Raw genomic sequence first — 23,707 nt, forward strand, 5'->3', positions numbered from 1 at the left:
TCCCAAAGACCACAGTTTCCTGCCCTCTGCCAGGAGGACCTTCAAAAGCAAGCAAAGAGGTCTGTTTTATGTGCTCAAGAAACTAAAAACTTTGGGGAGAGGTCAAATTTATGGCTCCATGGACATTTACAACTCTCAACAATCACAGATCCAACTAGTTTATTTATCTAGTCTGGTGCTAGAAGAACTGAAATACCCATCTTATCTTTTGCTCTATGTTTTGGCAGCTAATCATCACAACTGTTGTTATCAAAGCTGCCAGAAATAGCTCGCCATGTGCAACAGTATTTTCGTTAGAGCACACATAAAATATATAAAAATATACAGATATTTGACTTATATACATGCATAAATACACTAAGAGGTTCTGGTGCAAATAAAGATTCACCATCAGCTTCAAGCAATGAGATTTATCACAGTACGTGGCTGTTCCGTCTGTTTTTCCACAGACGTGTATCATCTCAAAACAACAATTAATGGCTAGTGAAATAATCAATATACCATCCACATACCATTGAAACACTCCCTCAGTCCACCAAGCTTTCTACCTTCAAACAATTAGAAGCTCAGAACACTTAAAGGAAATAAAAACCCCCAACCCTCAGCATATAAAGAGCTCCTTTCCTATTTCTTAATCATTAGCTGCATTAACTGACATTAGCCTCAAGTGCATGTATTCCCAATTTTTTCTATTTGCTCTTCTTTTACTACAAGAATCTGAACCCCCATCATGACAATGATAACACTTACCTCTCTCACCCTTTTAGAGAATCCACAGCTTATTTATTACAGGGAGCAAGGGATAGGCTGCTGGAGGAAATAAATAATACCCAGCACAGCAAAGAGTTTCTTTCAGAATGCATATTTGGAGTTGTCACCTTTATACAGAAAGTTCTTAATCATTACCAAGAGAATATCAGTTTATACAAATTATATAAATATTATTATATATACATACACACTATACATATATTGTTGTAATAACAATCAAGCCAGTGTTCATCTAGTAAAGTTCCTGGTTTTTGAATATTTGTTTCACTTCTTTTCAAAGGCTGTTTTGTCTCCTTTAGTATTTCCTACAGGCAGGGCAGCAAAACACAGGCACCTGTTGTAAAACTGCTGTTTTATTCGTGATATCTTCCTACCAGGAGTGCAGCTGTTTTTCCTGTTCTCACTTCCAGGTGGTCAGGACAGGCTTTCCTAAATCCCTTGCACGACTTCCTTTGGCTCCAGTGGATTGCCCAGAGCGACCCCTCGGGTCCCGCTCGGGCCCATCACTCTGTGCCATCTCCTCATCATACCTGGAAATGAGACAAGTTCAGTGCCTGCCCCTGCTACACAGGCAAAAGCAAGTCCTCTATATTCTATTTTTATGTTCTATTTTGCTTCATGTCTAGCCCTGAAATGGAACACAAGCTGTCCCACACACAGCTTTGTGCCTGCGTGGTATGACACGCACCTACGATTCTATGAAATACACGTGATTTTACAACACAGATCATCTGAAATACCTTGAGCTGCGTTTTGAAAGAAACACAAACCATCTGGCAGCTTTAGTTAAAACTCCTGAGCTTGTGAAATTTTGTGCTTGTGAAATTTCCCATGTACTTCTGCAGGTCTCTGTGGTTAAGCAGAACACGAGGCTGCTGCCAGTTAAATAAAGTCTTAAGCTGTTGCTTCAAAGGGAGGATTTTTAGCTGCAGTGTTAAAAACCCCACCATTGCATCAGAGAGTGAGAAGGGAAAGAATGAGGTGAACTGAACAACCATGTGATTAAATTAAATGCATTTGACAACATGGATTTGGCAACACTTCACCACAGTGGTGAGTAGTTCTTTAAATAGCTGAGCCTTTACAATACCTAAAATATTTTTAATAAACCTATATAATTTTTAATATATCTGTGTAATACCTTTTCATATATCTATATAAAATACCTTTTAAATATCTTATAATATCCCTTCAATATCTATGGCCTCAGATAACTCTATATACTGAGTTATCTAAGTGTACTGAGTTATATACTTAGGTAAGTATATAACTCAGTATACACTGACCTCTCAGCTGCTATGCAAATTCCAAGCAGAACTTAGCTATAGATAGGTAATTGTAATTAACAAAAGATAATACTATAATACTGTGTAGGACAATCAAAATATATACTGAGTTACACTATTTTATGGGTATTCACTGCTACCATGTATGTAACTCATTTCTCTCCTTATAATACAGATGGAGGAATTTAAAAAGTATCTGACAAATTTATTTATTGTTACATCCATGAATTACAGGAGTCAAGAAGCACTACTTCTGTGAACTGGGACAAAATTTGCATCAAATAACTATTTTATCTATTTAACTACCATCTATTACCCTCAATACAATTACAGTCCTACACATGGAGAAGACAAACATTCTCTTTCTGTCCCTCAAATCTGGCTGCTGGAAGCTCAGAAGGTGCAATCAGGGGCTTATCAGACAACATTCTCTCTGGACATGAGGTGAGGCAACTCCTCCCACCTCCCATGTCACTGTTGCAGCTCCAAAGACATGAAGGGGTACTTTATGCCTATTTTTCCCTCCAGAATGAAGTTCACCTTCTCTCTTTGGTCTACATTACACATGAAAAGAAGAGTGAGGTGACAGAAAACCACACTATAAAACACTGACAAAACTTACAAGACTTCATAATTGCCAAGGACCTCCTTTGGTGGAGATTTATTCCATTTACAGTCAGGAATCTCCCCGTTAGGCACAGCAATGTTGAGGGTGTCATTAATCAGATTATACTTCAGGATCCGATCATTAGCAGTGCTGGAAGTGAGGGAAGGGGAAGCATTGACCTACAAAGGACAAAAATAAAGCCAGCATCAATCTTCTGGGTGGTATAAAGTTCTCCAAAGCGCATCTGTGATGACTGTGTGTTCTACAGGGGAAGACTCAAAGCACATCTCAGTTCCTCAGACACTGGAAGGAATCCCCCCACTGGGAATTTCTCTTTTTACTTAAAAAGGAAAGTACCACACCACTGCAGTGTCAGCCTGGAGATTTTTATTCAGATGAGATCACCAGGGTGAATCAGACAAGACAGGGATTTTTTTTTTTTAACTAAGTTTACATGGTTACAAACCCCATAAATTTCAGTACTTAAAATCTGCCCAGTTCACTGTTACACACAGAAACCCAGGGGTCTCTTCTAGGTAAACAACTTTTATTTAAGTTCTTAATCTGAGCTCTCCCCTGTTGGTTGGAGCAGGGTGCTAATAAAGCCAAGGCTGTGGGTTTGATCCCTGTCTGGGCCATTCACCTAAGAGTTGGACTTGATGATCCTTGTGGATCCCTTCCAACTCAGAATATTCCGTGATTCTGTGAAATTCTGAGCTGGAAAAACACATCCATGCTCTCTGTTCGAAGCACTACACTGACAGCATCTAAAACTTAAAATTTAATGTTAAAAAAACTTCATTTGATGTTATGCTCCATCAAGCCAATGCCAATTTTACAGCTACACTATCTAACTGCTAACATTCTAAAGTCCAACTGTATGGATGCACTGGATTTAAAAAACAGAAACACCAATTTGGTCATCACATGGCCCATTGCACTTTCCATCATTTTTCTTAATCCACTTATGAAAGAACAAAAAACATTGTTTAAAAAGAGGAAAGACTACACTGAAATCTACTTAGTTTTTTTCCTGTGAAATGAGTTTTTTCCTGTATTTCATGCAACTTTACCTCAATTAGCCAGGGTTTCAGCTTGTCATCGATGATAATATCATACCCATAGCACTCAAAGCAGTGTTTATCATTATTCATTACAGGCTAAAAAAAAAAAAGAAAAAGAGAAAAATATGCATTAAAATCAACAATTCAGTAAGTAACCTGACTACATACTTTGTTTGCTACAATGTGATGACATTGTGAATCTTCTACATTGGTTTTCAGTGCTGTAACTGATATAAGCTGATATAAGACAGAGGACCAGCAAATCACATGCTTAATCATTCTCAATACTTTTTCTTTTCTCTTCTCTTTAAAGGTTCTGCTAACATTGGCTTAAATCCCTTTTTTTCTCCCGACTAGTAAGTCCAGGATTGCCTTCTTTTTCCCCAAGCTGTAAGCAAATGTTTCAATACTAATGATTGCACTGATGCCAAGTATGAAGTTACATTAACTTTCCATTATGTTTCCAATGTAAAAATAAGTGTTTGCATATTTTGCAAAAGCAGTAACAACATTTAAAGCCTGCACACATCAGGAGAAAACAGGAACTTTGAAAATTTACAGCTTCACAAATTCTTTAAAATTTAGGAAAAGAAGACTCATTCAAAAACATTTCTTTTATCCTGCTGCTGCAACTATGAAGAGACTTTAGGTCAAGCAATTCCAAGATGCCTTTTTAAATTATAATTAGCTCAAGCCAACTATAACCCCAAAGCCAGGAGAGACCAAGGAACAAGTCGTGCTTGGCTGATCCTCTAGAGAATCAGGAGCTTTCCAGCACCTGCTCAACATTTGCAGTGGGCACAGTAAGACTCTTCTTCTATGCAAATCTCATCAGACCTTTTAGAGAAACCTTAGTAACAGGTTAGGGAGATGTTTTCCCCCAAACTAATAATGAGAGCTTTTCAGTTCTTCAGGGACTGAAAGGGGGAAGGAGGAACAAGGATCTCATTACATTTGCCATTGTCAGAAAGTCAGAGGACCAACAAATTTCATGCTCAGTCATTCTCAGCACCTTTCCTCTTCTAAGGTTCTGCTATCATTGGATTTAATCCCTTTTGCTCTCCCAACTGTTTCCAAATAGGATTGCCCAGCAGAGGCCAAGTTAAGCCCAGCTTCCCCACCTCCCACTGCTCCTTGCTGTGTGACCTTGTCCCTCCTCCTCGTGCTGAGTCTGGTGTTCTGCTCCTTCCATGACTCAGCTCATTGCACTGGCAGAACACTAAACCCATCAATAAAGCAAGGGAGCAATTTGTCAGAGAGCTGACTCAGCTCACAGCAGTGCCAGGACCAACCCAAAACAGAGGACAAGACAATGCACTTGGGAACAGGAGAGTCCTTGGCACCACTGGGCTCTTCAGTTACCCCAGGTGACCCACAGAGCGATACCTGCTCTCTGAAGTTATCACAGGATGTTACCCAAACACCACAAAGTCACTCAAGCAGAGGACTGGTTGTTTCTTCTATCTTTTTTTTTTTAATAAAAGTTCAATATAACTACGTGACTTGTGTACAAAAGAGGTGAAAGTAGGTTATGTAACTCTGATGAACCAATAGCCTGAGGTTTTCTCTGCTGAATTGTCCTCCAGAGGTATTTTTTTCCTTGACACATTTGTTATTGCTGCAATGACATCACACATCTTGGCAGAACTTAATCCTATTCACAAGGGCAGTATCAAGTCATATTAAATAGTTCACAAAGCCCTCAAGGAAAGAGATTTACCCACTCCTTCAAACACAGGCAGATAGCTCACCCACCCAAGATTCTCAGAGAAATCAAGAGATGACAGCAGTGCAGAAATCAGCACCAACACCATCACTCAAACAGCAGCAGACACACGTAGGGATTTTGCTGGCAAACTCCCTCTGATGGCTCTGAGAAGCCTGCAGCCCTAATGCTGCAGCTGGCAGCACTGCAGGGACAGTACTCACCGCCACAGCCTTCAGGGACTGCACAATTATCCAGTGGATTTCATCAAATAACTTGTTGGTGACTTCTTTTCCACGGGTGCTCTCCAGGTACAGCCTTAAGTTACTCACTGTCCACTTCCCCCCATGGATGTGGTTGTAATCATCCTGAAGAGTTTAAGGAGTTCATTCAGTCTAAGCCTTTGAAGTGGCTCAGCAGGTTTTTTTTTTCATTCACACAAAAAGTCCACTCTTATAGCTACATGAAAGTATTGCTCTAAAAAGAAACTTGGCAAATTGTTCTTGCAGCTTTACTTTGAACTGCCTTCTGCAGAGACAACAGTTTTTATTATATATGCTGATATCTCACATTGCAAATCAAGTAACAAATCTTTCTTAGAATTAAAAAACAACGGGTACTTTGACAGTTTTAGAGGAAGACATGATTTAAGATTTAGAAATGTAAGTCTTAAAATGTGAAAGGAAAGAATTGAATGTTTTCCTCCTCTGGGGAAAAGGGAGAAACAATTAAGGGAGTAATAGCTAAATTTCACTGAAGTTGGCTGTTTTTAAATGCAGCACTTGAAAGTGCTTGTCTGTGTTTATTCATTTAAAATAGGACTTGTCTGTTCCCCACAAGGCAAACATGGTCTCTTCTTAACAGACTTCTTAACTGACAACAGTTACATTCAAGAAGACAAGGAAACAAATGACACCCAAATTGTTTTTAAAAGTTAATTTTTCAAGTAATTCAGTACAAAATCCCTGCTGTTACTGAAAGTGGACAGGGAAAAACAGGAGGACACCTTATATTTGTCTTTTCAGAGGCTGTCAAGGCTCTGCATTATTTCTCTTTAAATGCAAAGACCAGTGCAAAGAGAGGAGTGTTCACACTGATGGAAAGACACACATTCAGCCCTCAGGTAACTCTCAGGAAAACTGCTCTGTCCCTTTATAAAGGTTCTCCTCAGATCGTTTCATTGCACAATCACAGTTGTTTAATCAAAGACATTAAAACAATGTAGGATATTGCAGACTACACAGGAGATCACTGAGTGAAAATAATTAAGCATAAGAATTATTGCTGCTTTGCTTGTATTGCACATGCAGTGAATAATGACTTAGAACTGTATTTTCCAGCAGAAATATCACAGTGGGTATTCTGACTTACCCTCCTTCCTTAATTTTACCCTTTCCCTCTCCCAATACTGATTTGTACCCTTTTCAAGTCAGGGATGTTTTCACATGAGCTTGTAGGGTACAAACACACTGGAAGTCTGTGGTTCACACAAGGCTTAGAGTGGAGATTAACAGCCAGAACTTAGAAGAGTTTTTCCAGACCTCATCATAATTCTGACAAATTACTTGACAGCTCAAATTAGGCAGAGTTTTAGAAGACTAAAACTGTACAGCCTAAGTGCCTCCCAAGTTACAGGCACATCTAAAACAGAAGAATGAACAGGATGGCTTTACATTAAACTTCTCTTATGCCTGTCTGCAAAACTCAACAGATATCAGGGGTTTACAATTTAGGAAAAGCTTTTCAAATATTCTAGCAACGATTCCACATTTTTAGGCTGCTCCTTCTACACCCATTCCTGTTCTTTATTCTCTCAAAATGACCTCACCACCACTTTCACTGCTGCTTTTATTTGGGAAAAATTTTGAAGGCCATTCTTTGACGGGTAGAGAAGATGGAAGGGCGCATAATAACGAGAGAGGCAACATATCACATGCCTCACCTCTTCACTGCTACTGAAAACAGCACCAGGATCTATTCTCTGAATTGTGTGGGACCTGCTTTCATACCATAACTAATTCTCAGTGTGCCCTGTCAGACCACGATGTGTTTAAAGCACCTCCCAAATCAGCAGCTGAGCAATGAAATGTTTGTAGCACCGACAAAAATGCCACGTCACCCCTGACCCAGCAGCCCTTCCTCCCCACTGCTGAACTTCAGCCCACTGGGACACAGGGGTGTGCTGTCAGAGCTATTGTGTTTCCAGGTGGTTTATCAATATCAGTGGCAAATCCCAGGACAGAACTGTTGTGCAGGCAGAACTCCATCTCTGTCCAGGCAAGAGGAAGCCACCAGCTGGCCAGGCAGCACACAGAGATCAGGAAGGAGATATTAAAGCACTGCTGCAAAGCACAAATCCACATGAACCAAACACCATTAATTTCATTGCTCAATCCCTAAGTGAGCATATTAACATTTAAATGGAAAGAAACTGGAAGCACACCCCTGCTCTCAACTGCTGAACATATCACAGCCTATTACAGAGCTGCAACTCATTACCTTGCACACTTTTGATCTTCAGTCTTCCAAAATTTATTTATTTGTAAGTGCAAGTTGAGGCATTTTAGTTTCAAGCTCACGAAAAATACAACAAAACCTTTTTATTCCAAGTTTCTGGGGCAATTGAAGAGATCAGTCTTGCTACAAAAGAGTACCTAAGAACACTTACCCCGTGTTTCTGAATGGCAACATTTGTGAGATGTACAAACATGTTGTCCAATTCACTGGTGCTTGGGGTGTATTTTACTGTGCAAAACCGGCAAAATCCAAGTTTATACCTTGAGAAAAAGTCATTAAAATGTGTTAAAGCCCAACAATTACCACCCGCATGTTAGAACTTCTTTTCAGCAAGAAGCCCAACATTATTTTGACTGCTTCAGACACTGTCCCAAAACAAAAAATACAAATGTATACAAACTTACATGTAACACCGCAGAGGACGGTAGGTAGATACTAAAACATACAGACGGAGGTCAAACTTCTTTCCCCCAATAAGCAAGGGATTGTTGATGTAGAGTGAAATCACATAGGCTTCTTTGGAAGACTGGGACACAAACCTGAAAAACACAAGTCATGTTTGCAATACAATCCAGTAAGTCTTTTTTTTCCTTCTTTAGAAGTATTCTGTAAATTTTTGAATTGACTGAAATCTTGCATCTTTTGCCGAGACAACGTGTAAAATTGTGGTGGTTGACAATACACACTTGGCATCAGGCACTAAACACCAAAAATGTTGGTGTAGATATATATAGGTATAAAAGTTAATGTGTGTATATATATGTATGTGTGTATACATATATATATCTCAAAAAGTTGGTGTGTATGTATATATGTATATAAAAATAAAATTGACCCATATGAATTAACCATTTAAACCCAGTTTTGAAGTTAACACTGTAGCTGACCAAGCCATTCCAAATGCAGCTCTACAAGCCAGTCTTTTCCTCAGAGAGGATTTAGAGCTTGGCATGGTTCAGACAAGCAAAGGGCACACAGTACATTACCTTCCTTATTCAAGGTCTTACACCACCAGAATATTTGCATTTATGCTTGGTGTGCAACTGCAAACCACTGTGAAAAGTTGAGGTAACTTTCAGACTGTGACATTCCTCAGATTCCAAATCCAACAGGGAAACAAATACTCAAGTGATATTCAGCCAGTCACTTGATCACAGGAACAAAACTTAACATTAGTTGTGTGATCAAAACCTCTCCTAGTAGAGAAGAGCATAGATTGCTAAACTGTTTCATCAACATGAGGTGTATTATTTTCTGTTCCAAAAGGACAATGTATTTACTTCATATAAATCCATTCTTCCTTCGTACTAACTTGGAAAGTGATTTAATACATATTAAATAATTACTGAAATTGCTGAGAGGAAGATTTTTCTCTTGCTTCCTGTTATTTAATACTATGAAGCAGAACAATTTATTTCTGTGCAGTTTTCCCCCCCACCCCCAACACTGAGAGCATTTTTATAAAGAATAGTTACTTGCACAGTTCTTTGCACCTCCTCATGCCAAAACAAGTCCTGCTGAAGGAGGAAGCCAGATAACAACTGAGATTAAATGCAAACCTAAGTATATAATGACAAAGCAACAACAATCATGGAATACTTTTCCCATGCATCAGACAATCAGAGTGTTGATGTGGTTCACCTGATTACAGAAAATACAATGAAGGCTTTAAGGTTTTAAGAACTTACGAAGATGTTTTGCTGTCTCGAGACCATTTTTTAATCTGGGAGAGCTTATTGATTAGAAATATCCCTTTCCCTTGGGCTTTGCCACAAGGTTTCATAATCCATGTGCTGGAGGGATTCTTCCTGAATTCTTCAACAAAGAGATTATAATCGGCAGGAAGCATAAAAGTCACAGGAACAAAATCTGAGTTAAGGGGGGAAAAGAGAAAGGTGCACAATTAAGGACAGTATATCTGATAAGGTTACTGACACATAGAGATGGGGAAAAAAAGGTTCTGTCTTTTAAATTTTCCAGTCTGGCATGACCCCACCTTCATTAAGACTCACGTTGCTTTTTATCCCATTTAAATTCTACTTTTTTACTTAAACAATTGCAAAATATTACATGATGCCACCTTCATATTAACAGATTCTAATTCACGTGAATCAGTTTTCTTCTTCTGTTTATATGCTGTGAAATTAAAGTACTAGATATCATTTCAACTTAATCAAAATTTCACCATTCCATTAACCAACTTATCATCCCCTGTGCAGGCAAAAACGTGAATGTTGATGTTGCCTCCTCTTTGGATGTGGAATTTGAATTTCCATGTAACCCCCACGAGTTATTCTTATTTTCTCCCACAATCAGTTTTACCATGATTACTGGAACCTACAGAAAAGCACTTTTCCCTTTTCGCTATCAGATTATCTTCACTTCCATCCATAAAGGACTGCTTCTTTCTTACATGGATATGAAGAGTTTTCATTTCACTTTCCCAAGATGTAAATCAACTCCACACATTGCCATCTGTTTCACTTTGATGCTTTCTGACCTCCAAACCAACTCTCCTCATTCCTGATTTATTCTTGGTTTAGTTTGGGGGTTCTTGGTTGTTGTTTGTTTGTTTGTTTGTTTTTTTTTAGTCTGGCTTTCTTTTTATTTTGTTGGGTTTTTTCTTTGTTCTCAAACTTCTCCCAAATTTCTCCTCTGAAGTGTTTGTTCATTCAGTTCTGTCCAGAGCCTTTCTGCAAAAGTTTATTTTAGTTTTTGCTCCAGTATAAGATTTTCAGATAATGGTTTTTCACTTTTGAATTAAAGAAACTGCAACCCTGTATCATATGAAGTACCAGGGCCCTTTGGTTCCACCACTAATTTTACTGCAAAGTACCTCAATCCCACAATTTTCCCTCTTCAAAATAATTTTTAAAACCCCAAAATGAATCAAACCCAACAAAAATCCAACCAACCAACCCATCCTCTAGACTCCCACACACCCCCACAAAAATCCTAGTCACAAATCTAGTCCTGCACCCTCACATTTAAAAATAATAATATCACTATCACGTCATCCAATGTTGCTTCAGATAATGCTGCACTATTAATTTCAGTGTTTTTAAGGACCTTATTACTTAGAAAAACTAAGCCTAAAAATTAAAACAAAACTAAATTCCATGCATCCAAACTGAATTTGTGCTCCTCCTTGAGTAGTAACACTGTGGTTTAGTGCTGTGGGAATACAACAGGGAATCAAGGAAATGTTCAATCTTTATTCCTGCTTTGTCTCTACTTCAACAAGTTCCCTCTATTCCTCTCAATTTGTCAAATATTATCCTTCAAAGCAAGGTTTCTGAAAAACTTTGAAAATATAGTATTTCCTAGGAAACATTTGCTGCTACTGTTTGAATCACTTTCCCTATTCCTGTGTTTCCTCATGCTCCAGATTTGAGGGGAGGGAAAAGGGGCTGATGGAGAGGGAAGGGTGTTGGGTTTGCAGAAAACAGCAAACAATTTTAGGACAAAGTGCACTTTTTGTTTTTTTCCCTGACAGGAACAGAGCATTTCAAGGTAGTCACTTCAATGTTCTAACACTCCAGAGGTTCAGAAAAGCTGGACCAACTCCAGGTTATTGACTATGTAAAAAAAAGACAAACTCTGACAATGAGAACAACGCACCCAAATAAATGTATTTCCCATTTTCATCTTTTTCTGCAAGAGGACTTCCTTCTTTCTCAAGCTCTTTCCTGTATCTCTTGATATTCTTTACCATCAGATCTTTCCTGGTCAGCTCATAGTGGTTTGGGAAGTGATTGACAATCTGGTCATCAGAGAGGCGGTATCCAGTTTCCACACTGAAAACATTCCTGATGGTTTGCACGCTCATCCTGAAAGCAAGGACAGGCACCAAATTATTTCTCCCAAGAAACACAACCCAGGAGGACAAAGCAGAAACGGTTTTGCTCCAATTTCTTCATCTTTTCTTTCTCTTGTTTCTCTTTATATAAAGTATAGTATTTTGCTGCAGTGACAGTCCAACATATCCTGAAATTCTATTTGCAAAGCAAATTAAATCCAGCTGGACGTTTTATCAGCCCCTCTACTACTCCCGAAAGTGAGGAAGATGACAAACTGTCCCTACTGGACTCTCTGGTTTGTTGATAGTCAGGTCAAGCCCCAGCAGGGCCTAAAAATGACTGAAGTGCCCCCAAATGCTACAGAAGCCTAGGACGAAGTCATCAAATCAGTTATCTCCCACATTTTCCAGAGGATAGGAGCAGGGACATAGATGCCAAGAATTATCAGTCTTAGATGTCTCACAGTGAAAATTTAAGAATATTCCCTGAACACCATCCACCTGAAACATTATCATTTCAGAAAGGAAAAAAAAACCCCAAAACAACCAGTCACACAACAACTTCCATGAGTGTTCCCCCACTCCCCCTGACTGCATTCCAAAGGCATGGGCAGATTAGTACCAGATTCCTGGCCATTTAAATAAGTGGTTCACAACAGGAACATTTGGCAGCACAAAGTGCCATTCTGCTGTATTTGAAAGGGACATTATAAATTGTTTGGTTTATTTAAAGAGTGCTGTTTCTGCCAATTAACAGATTACTGCATTGTAGGACAGCATTTCGTGGTCTTATATCAGATAAATACCAAATAAGAAGGCAGATTATTTACTCCCCTCCTCTCAGCAGAATCTTGATCTAATTTCACATTCACTCTCAGGATTGAAATGTTGAAAAATTAGTCTGCACATAAATCATTATCATGAAGAAGGACAGTACAAGGCATTTATTATTAAATAATAAAGTGGACTCTGGTTACAGGGCAAGCCTCCATAACATGGACAAACCAGTATTTTATTGTATATTGCAACTGTGTACTCTTGGGTTATTTTGCTCATGTTGTGTCGTCAGAAAATGTTGGGAAAAGATACATTCAAAGACTCCCCTGAAGCCACAAATTCCCTCCAACTGAAAAGGAAAAATTCTGCTTACTGCAGACAAAAAAAATCAGTTCTAATTTCTGCACCTTTCATTGTTCAATATCTATTTTGCTTTATTATTTATGGTATTGACATAAGACACTAAAATGCTTCACAAAGTTAGAAACTGGCATTTGTAACGTACTTACCAATAAAAATTCCAGTCTTCGTTTTCTGCCACTTGAATCCACCCTCTTTTCTCAAAGTTGTTTATTAGAACAGATTTTTCTATGTCAGTCACCCACTTCACTTTTCCTGCCATTATCCCAAAGCAGGATCAACCTGTTGGTAAAGAAAAGTTTAGGGATGTGAAGCTGGAAATAGGGGGGAGGACATAGGAAAGTCAGAGCAGAACAGGCACATAGAAACCACTTCCACACAGATATATTAATTTAAAAATCAAGGGAAACAGTACCTCAGGTTCAGAGTGAAACCCTGCATTTCTCAACAGGACAACTGCACACAAGGACAGGAGTTACAGGGACCTGTAAGCTGATCTCGTTAAACCCTGGCAGCAGGATTTCCCCAAACCTGAGGAGTGTTTCTGAGCTGCCTTTCAGCTCCTGACACCAGGTGTCACTTTTCACATGGGATCTCACCGGCCCGGATCAGCCTTTTGTCAGGATCACTGGATCATTCTGGCCGTGCTTCACAGAAATCAGCTGCAGGGCAATCCTAATTCCGAAGGAAATCTCTTTGAGCCAAAGGCAGACTCTCTCCCCAGAACAAAAACCATGCAAAGGAGTGGGATTATTACACACACACACACACACATAACATCATCTACTGCCTTTTCCACAGACAATTTTCCACTGAAAAGAAAATTAAAACACAAAATCACCTTTGCTAAGTGTTGTAATTTAATTAGTGCAAGTGAGTAATGAATGTAGTGAATATAATTTCTGCAAGTAAGATATTGGATTGGAATCCAAGGGGTTTTCAAGTTTCCAGGACTCTATATGGAGATGTACAATTCCCAGCAAGCACAGGCCCCTACAGTTCCTTTCTTTCTAGGAGGTATAACCCATTATATAGTGCTCCCCCACAGACTATTTATACTGTCAAATCCCACAGGGCAGAAATGTTTACTATTAAACTCCAATATTACAGAGTTTCAGACACATTTATTTTTATTCCTGTTGGCAAACTGATTTGAAATCAAGCTTAGACAGAAAGGAGCACATGAAGGCTCTGGGTCTGTCTTTTTGTGAATGCTCAGTTCTGCAAGGTCAGGATCTCTCCCTGGGCCTTCCAGATACCACCAAAAAAAAAGGAAATGGAACAAAGGCATTCCTTTATTTGTACTGAAGTGTGTAGGATCGACCATCAGTGACTCACTAGTGCCACACACCACCTCGTCGCGGTTTTAAAAGCTCAGGGACCAGCAACACCTGCTACACATCCTATGGCAAGGAACCCTGAGAGACTCCATGTCCTGATCCAGCAAGTGGATTCTGTGGTAGCAGGGAGAAGTTATGTTGACTCCCAGAGGCTGCACTGTGCTTGATTTCAGAAGCCAGAAACAATCCAGCAGAAGATTCACACACAGGAAGGCTAAACATTGAAGATAACTTCCACCAGAAATAAAAAAGAAAAATCACAAGTTTGCCATTCTTTTCCTGTTTTGGGAAATTTAGGCCTTACAGATCCCTCCTGCTACAGGAGGATTGAAAGGATAACAATACAAACAGCAGACTGAGAATTCCTCCTTAGTTTCTGCAGACAGTTTGGTCATCTCAGATTGATGCTTAAGGGGCCTGTGAATAAAATCTTCCAATTTTGTATAAATTGACAAGTGAAACCCACCAACAAGGGCGCACAAAGAAATAACATATTAAGTCGTGGCAAAATCTTTCTTATTTTCAGCAGTGTAATTTTAACACAGCATAATTTTCTACAGGAATCCTCTGATCTGCAAACTAGGTATTCCAGACAACCAGGTCACCACCACCACCACCACCAGAAGCCGGTTGTGCTGATGGCAGACTTACCTTTCCACACTGCAAAACATAAGTTAAGCCGTGCAGGCACCTGGCCCAGCCAGCTCCATGTCCTTCTGACAGCACAAAAACGTCCCTGTGTGGTTGGTTGTGTTGTTCCTTACTGGAAAATCCAGTTCGGCCGAAGCAGTCAGGAGATCCTCTCAGAGGAGGTCGGGAGACTCCCCAAGTGTCAGGGATAAGGAGGAGCCCAAGGCTGCAACAGAGATGTCGATGGGGGGGGGTGTGAGGTGTACTGGGGGGTGTATGGGTATGGGCATCAGGGGGGTATGAGGGTGTGTGGGGTGTATGGAGGGGTGTGGAGAGGGTGTATGGGGAAGGGGGGGGTGTCTATGGGAGTGAGGAGCTGTATGGCAGGGGTGGAGTGTATGGGGGTGTGAGGGGTGTATGGGGAAAAGGGGAGTGGGGGGCTGTATGGGAGGGGTGGGGTGTATGGAGGTGTGAGAGGTGTATAGGGAAGAGGGGGTTGGGGCTGTAGGGGTGTGTATGGGGGGGTGTGAGGTGTATGGGGGTATGGGGGGTACATGGGGGAGGTGGGGTGGCTGTATGGGGTGTGTGCAGGATGTATGGGGGGGTGGGGGTGTACAGTGTTGGGAGTGTGTGGGTGAGTGTATGGGGGTGTGGGGTGTAGGGGAAAGGGGGGTTTGGGAGGTGTGTGGGTGTGTATGGGGGGTGTGGGTGCGTGAGGTGTATGGGAAGGGGTGTATGGCTGCGGGGGGTGTATGGGGGTGTGGAGGTGTGGGGTGTATGGGGGTGTGTGTAGAGTGAATGGGAGTGTGGAAGTGCGTGGTATATGGGGGTGGAGGTGTGGAGTGTATGGAGGGGTGTGTGGGGTGAATGGGAGCGTGGAAGTGTGTGGTATATGGGGATGGAGCTATGGGGTGTATGGGGGATGTGTGTGAGGTAAACGGAGTGTGTGCGTTTGGGGAGGGGCTGTGGAGGATGTGGGGGGGGTATGGGTGTGTGTGAGGGGAGGGGTGTATGGGGAGGTGTGTGGGGTGAATAGGGGTGTGGGTTGGTGGGGTGAATGGGAGTGTGGAGGTGCGGGGTGTATGGGGAGGTGTGTGGGGTGAATAGCGGTGTGGGTGTGTGGGGTGAATAGGGGTGTGGGTGTGCGGGGTGTATGGGGTGCGTGTGGGGTGAACGGGAGTGTGTGTGGGGTTTATGGGGGTATGTGTGGGGCGAATGGGAGGGGGTGTGTGGGATGAATGGAGTGCGTGTGGGATGAAGGGAGTGCGTGTGGTGGGTGAAAGGGGACGCGCGTGTATGGGAGGGTGTGTGGTGGGGGGCAGAGGGGTGAGGAGGACGGAGGAGGAAGATGGGGAATGCGTGTGCAGGGGGTGTCGGGGAGGGGGCACGGACACACACGACCCTCCCCGCGCCGCCCCGCTCTCACCTGCCGGCGGGAGGCGCGGCCGCCGCTGCCCCTCAGGCCGGACCGTCCCCGCCGGCCGCCGCCATCGCCCCGCCCGTTCCGGCGGCGCTCCCGGGGCGGGGCCGCCATGGCGCGGCCGCCATGTCGTGTGCGGGGCGGCCCCTCAGCGGCGACCCGGCACGGAGTTCATGGGCAGGTGGAGGCTGATGGGAGCCCGCGGCGGGACAAAGCATCCCTGGGTGTCACCGCAACACCAAACCCCCAGGGGCGCCCGGGTGCCAAGGCTCGAGCCCCTCTGTTCGAGCCCATCAGGTGCTAAAGTGTTCATCGCCCGTGTGGCTGTAGGAATAGCTGCTCTTGTACTGGTACTGTTCCAGATTTTCACCCAGATGGTCATACTATCATCATGGAATCACAGGATGGTTTGGGATGGGCAGGGACACCTTCCGCTATCCCAGGTTGCTCCAAGCCCTGTCCAACCTGGCCTTGGACACCGGCAGGGACGGGGCAGCCACAGCTTCTCTGGGCAACCTGTGCCGTCGGCAGCGGGATCAACAACTGTAATTCACAGTGAAATAGTACGAAAAAAGCGATGGCATTAACTCCTGTGCAGAGAAGCCTGATTTACACATTCAGAATTCCTTCCGAGGAGAGATTATGTTGAGGCACCTGACCCTGACGTAAATGTCAGATCACTGACATTTTGTGGTAGGCTCAATACAAAACAATAAGGTATTACATAATGGACAAATGGACAAATTACTTATTATGATATCTTTAATTTGTCCCTGTAAGACAAACTGCTCGTTAAAAAAAGAAAATAGATACACGAAGCCACTGGCTGAAATAAGCGGTTTGCAGTGTGTCGGAGTAGAGCAAATAACTCTGAAACTGTGTATGATCTCTTATTTCCTAAGAGCCTTAATTCCCCAAATAATCTGAACAAAACAAATACGCTTTATGATTCGCCAGATCACCCTACGGTAATAGGCTGTTTCGAGGATGCGACTAAAAGGAAAAAGTTAAATTTAATAATTAATATTCCCTAGTTCAGCTATGAAAGCAGCTGCAAAATGCAGTGTATCGCCCTACGGTCACGTGCAGTGGAAATTTCCTGGCACCACAATACCTCTGGCAGCAGAGGGGAGCAGCCTCCACAGCCTTCTTTCCATCGAGGAGGGAGGGACCTCTGCTGTGACAGTTGGTGGCAAGAAAAGTGCACCTCAATCTTCTCCTTGCTGCCAATCATTATTTTTTTTTTGGTCCCTGCATCCATCATACCTCAGAGGAAAGCTGAGAAAAAAAATACCACTTTTTAAATGTATCAAGTGTTTCATTAAAGACTGGTTTTTTGGTGTTTCTCTTTTATGTGAGTCTTTTAGCTTAATTCAGCAGTCCTTAATTGCAGTTACAGTTCCGTGGGATAAAAAGCTGTTGTTTTGTTTTGCTGTCTCTCTGAAATGTACATTGACAGTATTAAATCACAGCTAATAACAGACGCTCTAGTTTTTAATATTAAGGCATGTCCACTTTGTAACATTATTGTTAAAACGAGGGAAGCGGAAGGTAATTTGAGAGCAGCTTAGTGATGCTCGCTGTTATTGTATCAGGAAATGCTGTGGCAGCATTGGCTTGTTATCTTTGTGACAGAAATCGCTCCTATGATGACATTTGAGTATTCTATTTTAAGCTTGAGGCAACTCACTGAGTTAAGCAAGGTTACCTGTATGTGCAGAATTAAGCCTGGTTTCGGGAGAGGGACTATTATTGATTTGAAGCTAAGTAAATACAAGAATTGAAATATCAGAACTCGTGAATAGGAGAAAGTCATGGCAAGAAGTGGTATTACGGAGGTTAATTTCCCTTTTATTATGTTGTACTTTCGAGGCAATTTTCATCTAACGTGTGCAAATGCAAACACAGCACAGTCCTTGGCATGAGCGGGAAGATAAGCTTTGTCATGTTCCTTTCACAGATGAGTAAACCTCGTGTACGGAGCTCGAGGATGAGAGAAAAACATCCGCGTGACAAGGAGGATTGCTACGCGTAGCGCCGAAGTGGTTCGGATAAGATACACACGTACACAAGCACTTTTGTACATTTAAAAACTTAGCCGTGAAAGTCTTAAGGACATCCCAGCTCCAGGGGGAGTGCTGTATCTATGCTGCTGGTTCTGCTCCTCCTGGTGTTTACCTTCACTCATAAAGCGATGAAATCATACTATAAATAGAGGGCAAAGTCCACTCTCAAACACTAGCGGGTAAAGTCTCCTGTTTGACATGACAATAAAGCGTGGAGCAACAGGGGGTTTTGGTTCCTTTAGAGCTCCTCTGCAGTAAACCCGTGCTCTCCACCGCCTGAATCACTCACCACCCTGCTATCAACAGCACAAAAGAAAAACACTGCGAGTCCCGTGACCTCACTAAACCTTTCGGGCGAGGGGTCAGCAGCGAAATCTCTCTCTCTCTTTAACCCCTCAGCAACTGCTGCCGGCGCTTCTCCTGCTCTGCGCCCACATTCCCCGCAGGTACCCTGGGGACAGCAGGGGGACGCAGGTGTCCCCCAGCCGCTTCGGCCGAGCTGACCCCCGCGGAGGGCGCGCTCCTCGCCGTCCCAGAGCGTGCACACCCCCGCGACACTTCCAGCCCAGCCCGCTCCCCCCGTGCGGTGTCCCCGGCGGGGCGGGGCGGCCGTGCCGTGCCGGGGCGGGGCCGGGCGGACAATAGGGACACTCGGCGGGGACGCCGCGGTGAGTGGCCGGCGCGGCGGGGCCGGGGACCCCCGGGACCCCCCCTTCTCCCGACGCCCGCCCTGCGTTCCCGCGGCGCCGGGACGAGGTGAGCGGCGGGGTCCCGGCGGGAGAGGGGCGGAGGAGGAGCGGGAGAACCCGAGTTTACGGGGCAGAGCCGGGCTGCGGTGCCGGGCTGGCGCTGCGGGACCCGCCGCCTCCCTCACCTGCTCTCCGCGGTGCCCCGGGACGGTCCCGCGCAGGCGGCACCTCCGCCGGCTCCGGCGCAGCAGCATCTTCGGGAGGAGGAGCAGGAGGGATGGATGTGGTTTAACAAACCAGGGCGGCGGTGCCGGGAGGAGCGCCCTGTCCCGGCTGCTCCCTGTCCGGGCTGCCCTCTGTGCCCGCTGCTCCCGTGTGCCCTCCCGGAGGATGCTCGGGCAGGACCCGTGTGCTCCGCGCTTGTGCTCGGCGCGAGTGACGAGCGGGGTACGTGTGCTTTCACTCTTTAGCAAAGCAGGAAATAAGCCCTCAAAATAAGCCCGCGACGCACAGCAAAGTGCGCGCCGCTGCTAAAACGTCTAAAAGTGTTCCCGAGTAACTCGGTTTTTCTCCGCCTGTGTGCGGGGTGTTGGTAGCGGGAGCGATGTGCGGCAGCAGGGATGGGGACAGACACTGGATACTGTACACAGCGCTGTAGGGCAGTGTACCCTCAGTAGTGTTTAAATCATTTCACAAGGAGTGGTTTCAGCAGCGTGGTGAGTCCTGTGATTAAGCAGATTTGTAGGTGTTTAAATGGAAAGTGAGTGTTAGCCTAAGTCTGCTTCCCCAGGCCGTGTGCGTAACAAGAAGACAGAGTGGGCTCCATTGTCACTCTCTGTCACAGGCACATGGACAAAGTTATTTTGAGTTAACTTATTTTGGGTATATTGAATTATCTCTTTTCATTTGATGCGTGTCAGTTGAATGGGAGTTAGCACTGAGTATAGCGAAGAAAAAAAATCAATGTTTATTCAAGGTGTTTGATCTCTTCTGCTGTCAGAATGTCACCACTGAGGAGACTATCTCTGAAAGAAGAAATTCAACAAAATTTCTTGCTTTACCTGTTTGGTAGGTGTCTGTCTTAGCTCTTTTTAAGGATTTTTATATCAATAGGCCATTGACTGTAAGAGTGGACTGAGAAGAATTGAGTGCACTCAGCTTCTGCAGGGCCAAAGCAAGAACTGTGGAGCAGAATAATAACTCTGAGCTTGATGCTGAGGTTACCAAAGGGAGTAGTTTAACCCCTCCTAACGCAGTGTAAATCTGAAATGAAACTGGGAAGCCAAATGCTAAAATTAAAGCTTACATGAGTAGGGGCTACAAATCTGCAAGAAGAAAATGAGTGAAAAACACATTGTGTCCGAAGAAATACAGTGGTGTATTGGGGCAGGATGAGTTCTGTGCATAAAACCTTTGTTTGCTCCTCACAGTCAGTTCTGTACATTTGATCTGTTTAATAAGAGGCCCTATTTTTATTGTGAGTTCCAATGTCTTCAAGAGGTAGAGAATATACCTTACCTATTTTATTATGAAAAAAACACCAAACACTAAAACATTGTAGGTGAACTAGGATTTTAAGTCATAACTTTGTAGTGCCGTAATTTATAATAATATAATAAATTTATAATTTAACTGAAACAGTGTTTGCAAAACCATTACTACCAAAATTCTACCAATACAGGGAGCCTAAGTAAAACTGAGAACAGTGTGGCATTTTAATTCTGTATACTGATGTGCAGAACAGGAATGACAGCACAAATAGCAAGTTAAATTTGAGTTCTTACGCTTACAGTTACGCTGTACTTACATCCCTCATCTTCCCAGTCCAGCAGCAATAACTGGGGTTTCAGAGGCACCCGAATGAACGTAAATAGATGACTACATACATTGTCATACTCACCTCCTACAACTTGGCTGTGCAATTCAATGCTTCTTCATTATAAAAGAATCTCGACCTTTTGGTGGGACTGAGGAGTGCAAAGGGCAGATGATGTTTTGAAAGGGAAATGTAAATGTTAGAGCAGGAGCTTTCTGACTTAATCTAAACCTTAGCTCTTTGTAAACAAATAGAACAAAGGTGATATCCCTGAGATAGGTGGTGCTGTCACAAAACAAAAATCTGAATGTGGCAGAGTGTGTGTGAGGTTTTGTGTTTGGTTTTTTTTTTTTTTAACAGAAATAGTTTCAGTTTGGTATCTATATTTTTCCCCTTCAGTGTTCTCAGTTCTTCCCATAAAACCTCTTGGGTAATTAATGTTTTCATCTTGCTAAAAGCAAACACCTCTCATTTCTTGTTTATTTAGAAGCCGTAGAAATGGGTTTGTGAGCACTGAAGGAATCAGTGGACTCTTCAAGGAAAGTGATACTTTGTAGGCTTATCAAATCATGGCTTTTTAATGTGGACATAACTGTACTGCCTGCTTTTTAAGGTGGAGATCTCTTGTTCTCCAGAGTCATGTTTTAACTGGCACGGTACAGTGGTGCACAGACAACATGCAAATGCTGGTGATGCATAGAAATCTTGAGGGATTCTCGAAGTCTTGACTCAGAACCAGGGCCCCTTAAACATTTTCAGCAGAGACTGAAATACAGAATACCTGTACAAGCTCTTTACTTTAAAAGGTTCCCTCAGTTATGCATTTCTTTTACTACCGAGGTCACAGAACTTGCTTAAGGAATACTTCTTTTTTCAGTTTAAATATAATCAAATGCTTAATCCCTATCCTGTTTTGAGGTGAGAGAACCTGTGTTAAATTCCCAGTGAAGGCATGTTATCATCACTAACTTAATGAGCATAAAACCAGAAATGAAGGAAAATGTAAGAAGCAGAATGTGTATTTTTTAGATTTACAGAAGTGTGCCTTTAATGGCTGTTTGAGGCAATATTAACAAGTGTTTTGTGTAAACAGTCTCCAAGGTCATTGATGTTAAGCTGACTGAGAACACGGTATGAGACAAAGAATTAATTTATCTTTGCTCCTCGACCTGATACTGATTTAAGAGTTAATCCAGCAACCTGGGTTAACTAACCTGCACTATTAAAAAACGAGTAGCAGTGACTTCACCTCTCATCTTTCCACGAGAAACTGAGGTTGCTGATGGCATATTCATATTCCTGGCTCTCTGAAACCCAAACTGGCTCTTAATCTTTGCTGGTTTTATCAAAGGCTCGCCCTTGTAAAACGGCATTAGAGATTTGTATTCGCAGCAGGGAGGATGATGTCATGTTTTGGAAGAGTTGGCTATGGATTGGAGGTATATATGCAAACAACCAAGCCTCTGTTTGTTTTTCATTTCAATTTGGTTTGCATGGGCAGCTGGGAGAATCTGAAACAGTTTGAGATGTGCTTTGGTACCTTGGGGGTAAAGGGTGAGGGTCCTGTCTGGAAATCTGTATTTACGTAGGAATCTTGAGCCCGAATATTGGAATTAGATTATTACTTTTTCCGTTATCATAACCAGTTTTAAAACATGCTAAACCACATATTGTAATTGCTGTTAGCTTTACGGTGTCACGTCTGCGTAAAATATGTAAGATTGTATGTCTGAGACATAAAGTGCACAGAGACTGTGCTACAGATGTCATAAAATACATAAAGATAATACATTCACTGTAATTAATGCATTCAGTGCATTATACTGAAGTATTATTGTGCCTGTCTTAAAAACAGTTAACGCAGCAAATCTAAAGTAGATTTCTGACTAAAAGTAAATTTCAGATCCTTCTGTTTTCCCCCACTCACCGGCTGGCATGCCTTGTTTAGCAACATGTTCTGTTTTCAAGAAGATTTTCTGTTCTCTTTTGCTAGGTAAAAAAAAAAAGAAACAACCCACAAATACAAAAACCCTGCCTGTGCAAAGTAAACACAGCGTAAACATAATCTTTCCACCGAGGATGCTTCATTATTCAGTCATAATTGTGTTCATAAACTGCCACAATTTCCATCATATAATTAGCCACTTAGAGGGCTGTTTTTTAAAATTTGGATATAGGATATTCAGCAGAATATTAGGTATGTATTTAAGCTTGAAATGCATTATTTATTCTGCTGAAGGCAGAAAGAAAGCAAGTGCAAGATGGGTGGTAGAAGATTAACACATCCTGCTTTGGGGAACCAGGAGAGCCTGTGGAGTGTCATATTTGCTCCTCTGCACGGGTCCAGATCTGAAGAACAGAACAGGTCCATATTAATGTAGCTTTTACATGCATTTCTACATTATACCCGTACACCTAAATTTTAAAAACGATGACACAGATCAGTAAATGGCCTCTAGGCCAAGAAGGTAATAGCTGAGCTTTGAAACTAAATTAGAGCCATCTTGTACTTCTTTAAGAGAGTAGCCCTGCCAGACTGCCTTTGCCTCAACACTGTCCATCCCATCAAATACGTTATAACTCCCCTCTTTTTTGGATGGGCAAAGCCAGCATCCCGGGCTGCAGCTGAGTTGTGGGGAGCACGACCCAACAGCTCTGACAGTTTCTTTTTTAGCCCGTGGGAGGAAGGTATTATCATGGTAACAGGTGTGAGGTGGCATATGCTTCGGGCTTTTGTTGTGGTGTTGTATGGTTTGTTTACATGTCTGAGTCCTGTGGTGCCTTGACTTATTATAGGTCTTTTTCAGAGCACGGTTTTCGTCTCACACAGATATAGACGTTTCCGTTGTGCGGCCCCGTG

The 23,707-nt window shown here is 42.6% G+C and overlaps 1 protein-coding gene across 1 annotated transcript; it reads right to left on the reverse strand.

Annotated features, from left to right (window-relative positions):
• Positions 1–137: 137 nt before the first annotated feature.
• On the reverse strand, positions 138–16,342 carry TTLL1 (tubulin tyrosine ligase like 1). Its single transcript, XM_027730140.2, has 11 exons — positions 16,283–16,342; positions 14,878–15,082; positions 13,036–13,168; positions 11,572–11,780; positions 9,639–9,819; positions 8,355–8,489; positions 8,102–8,210; positions 5,658–5,801; positions 3,738–3,824; positions 2,680–2,843; positions 138–1,301 (listed from the first exon to the last, which is right to left on the reverse strand). The coding sequence occupies exons 3-11, from the start codon at positions 13,146–13,148 to the stop codon at positions 1,172–1,174; spliced, it is 1,272 nt and encodes a 423-aa protein (XP_027585941.1). The 5' UTR covers positions 13,149–13,168; positions 14,878–15,082; positions 16,283–16,342; the 3' UTR covers positions 138–1,171.
• Between the last annotated feature and the right edge of the window lie 7,365 nt (positions 16,343–23,707).

This window comes from Pipra filicauda, unplaced genomic scaffold, assembly GCF_003945595.2.
Source record: "Pipra filicauda isolate LSUMZ 115617 unplaced genomic scaffold, ASM394559v2 scaffold292_size926685_pilon, whole genome shotgun sequence".
NCBI lineage: Eukaryota > Metazoa > Chordata > Aves > Passeriformes > Pipridae > Pipra > Pipra filicauda.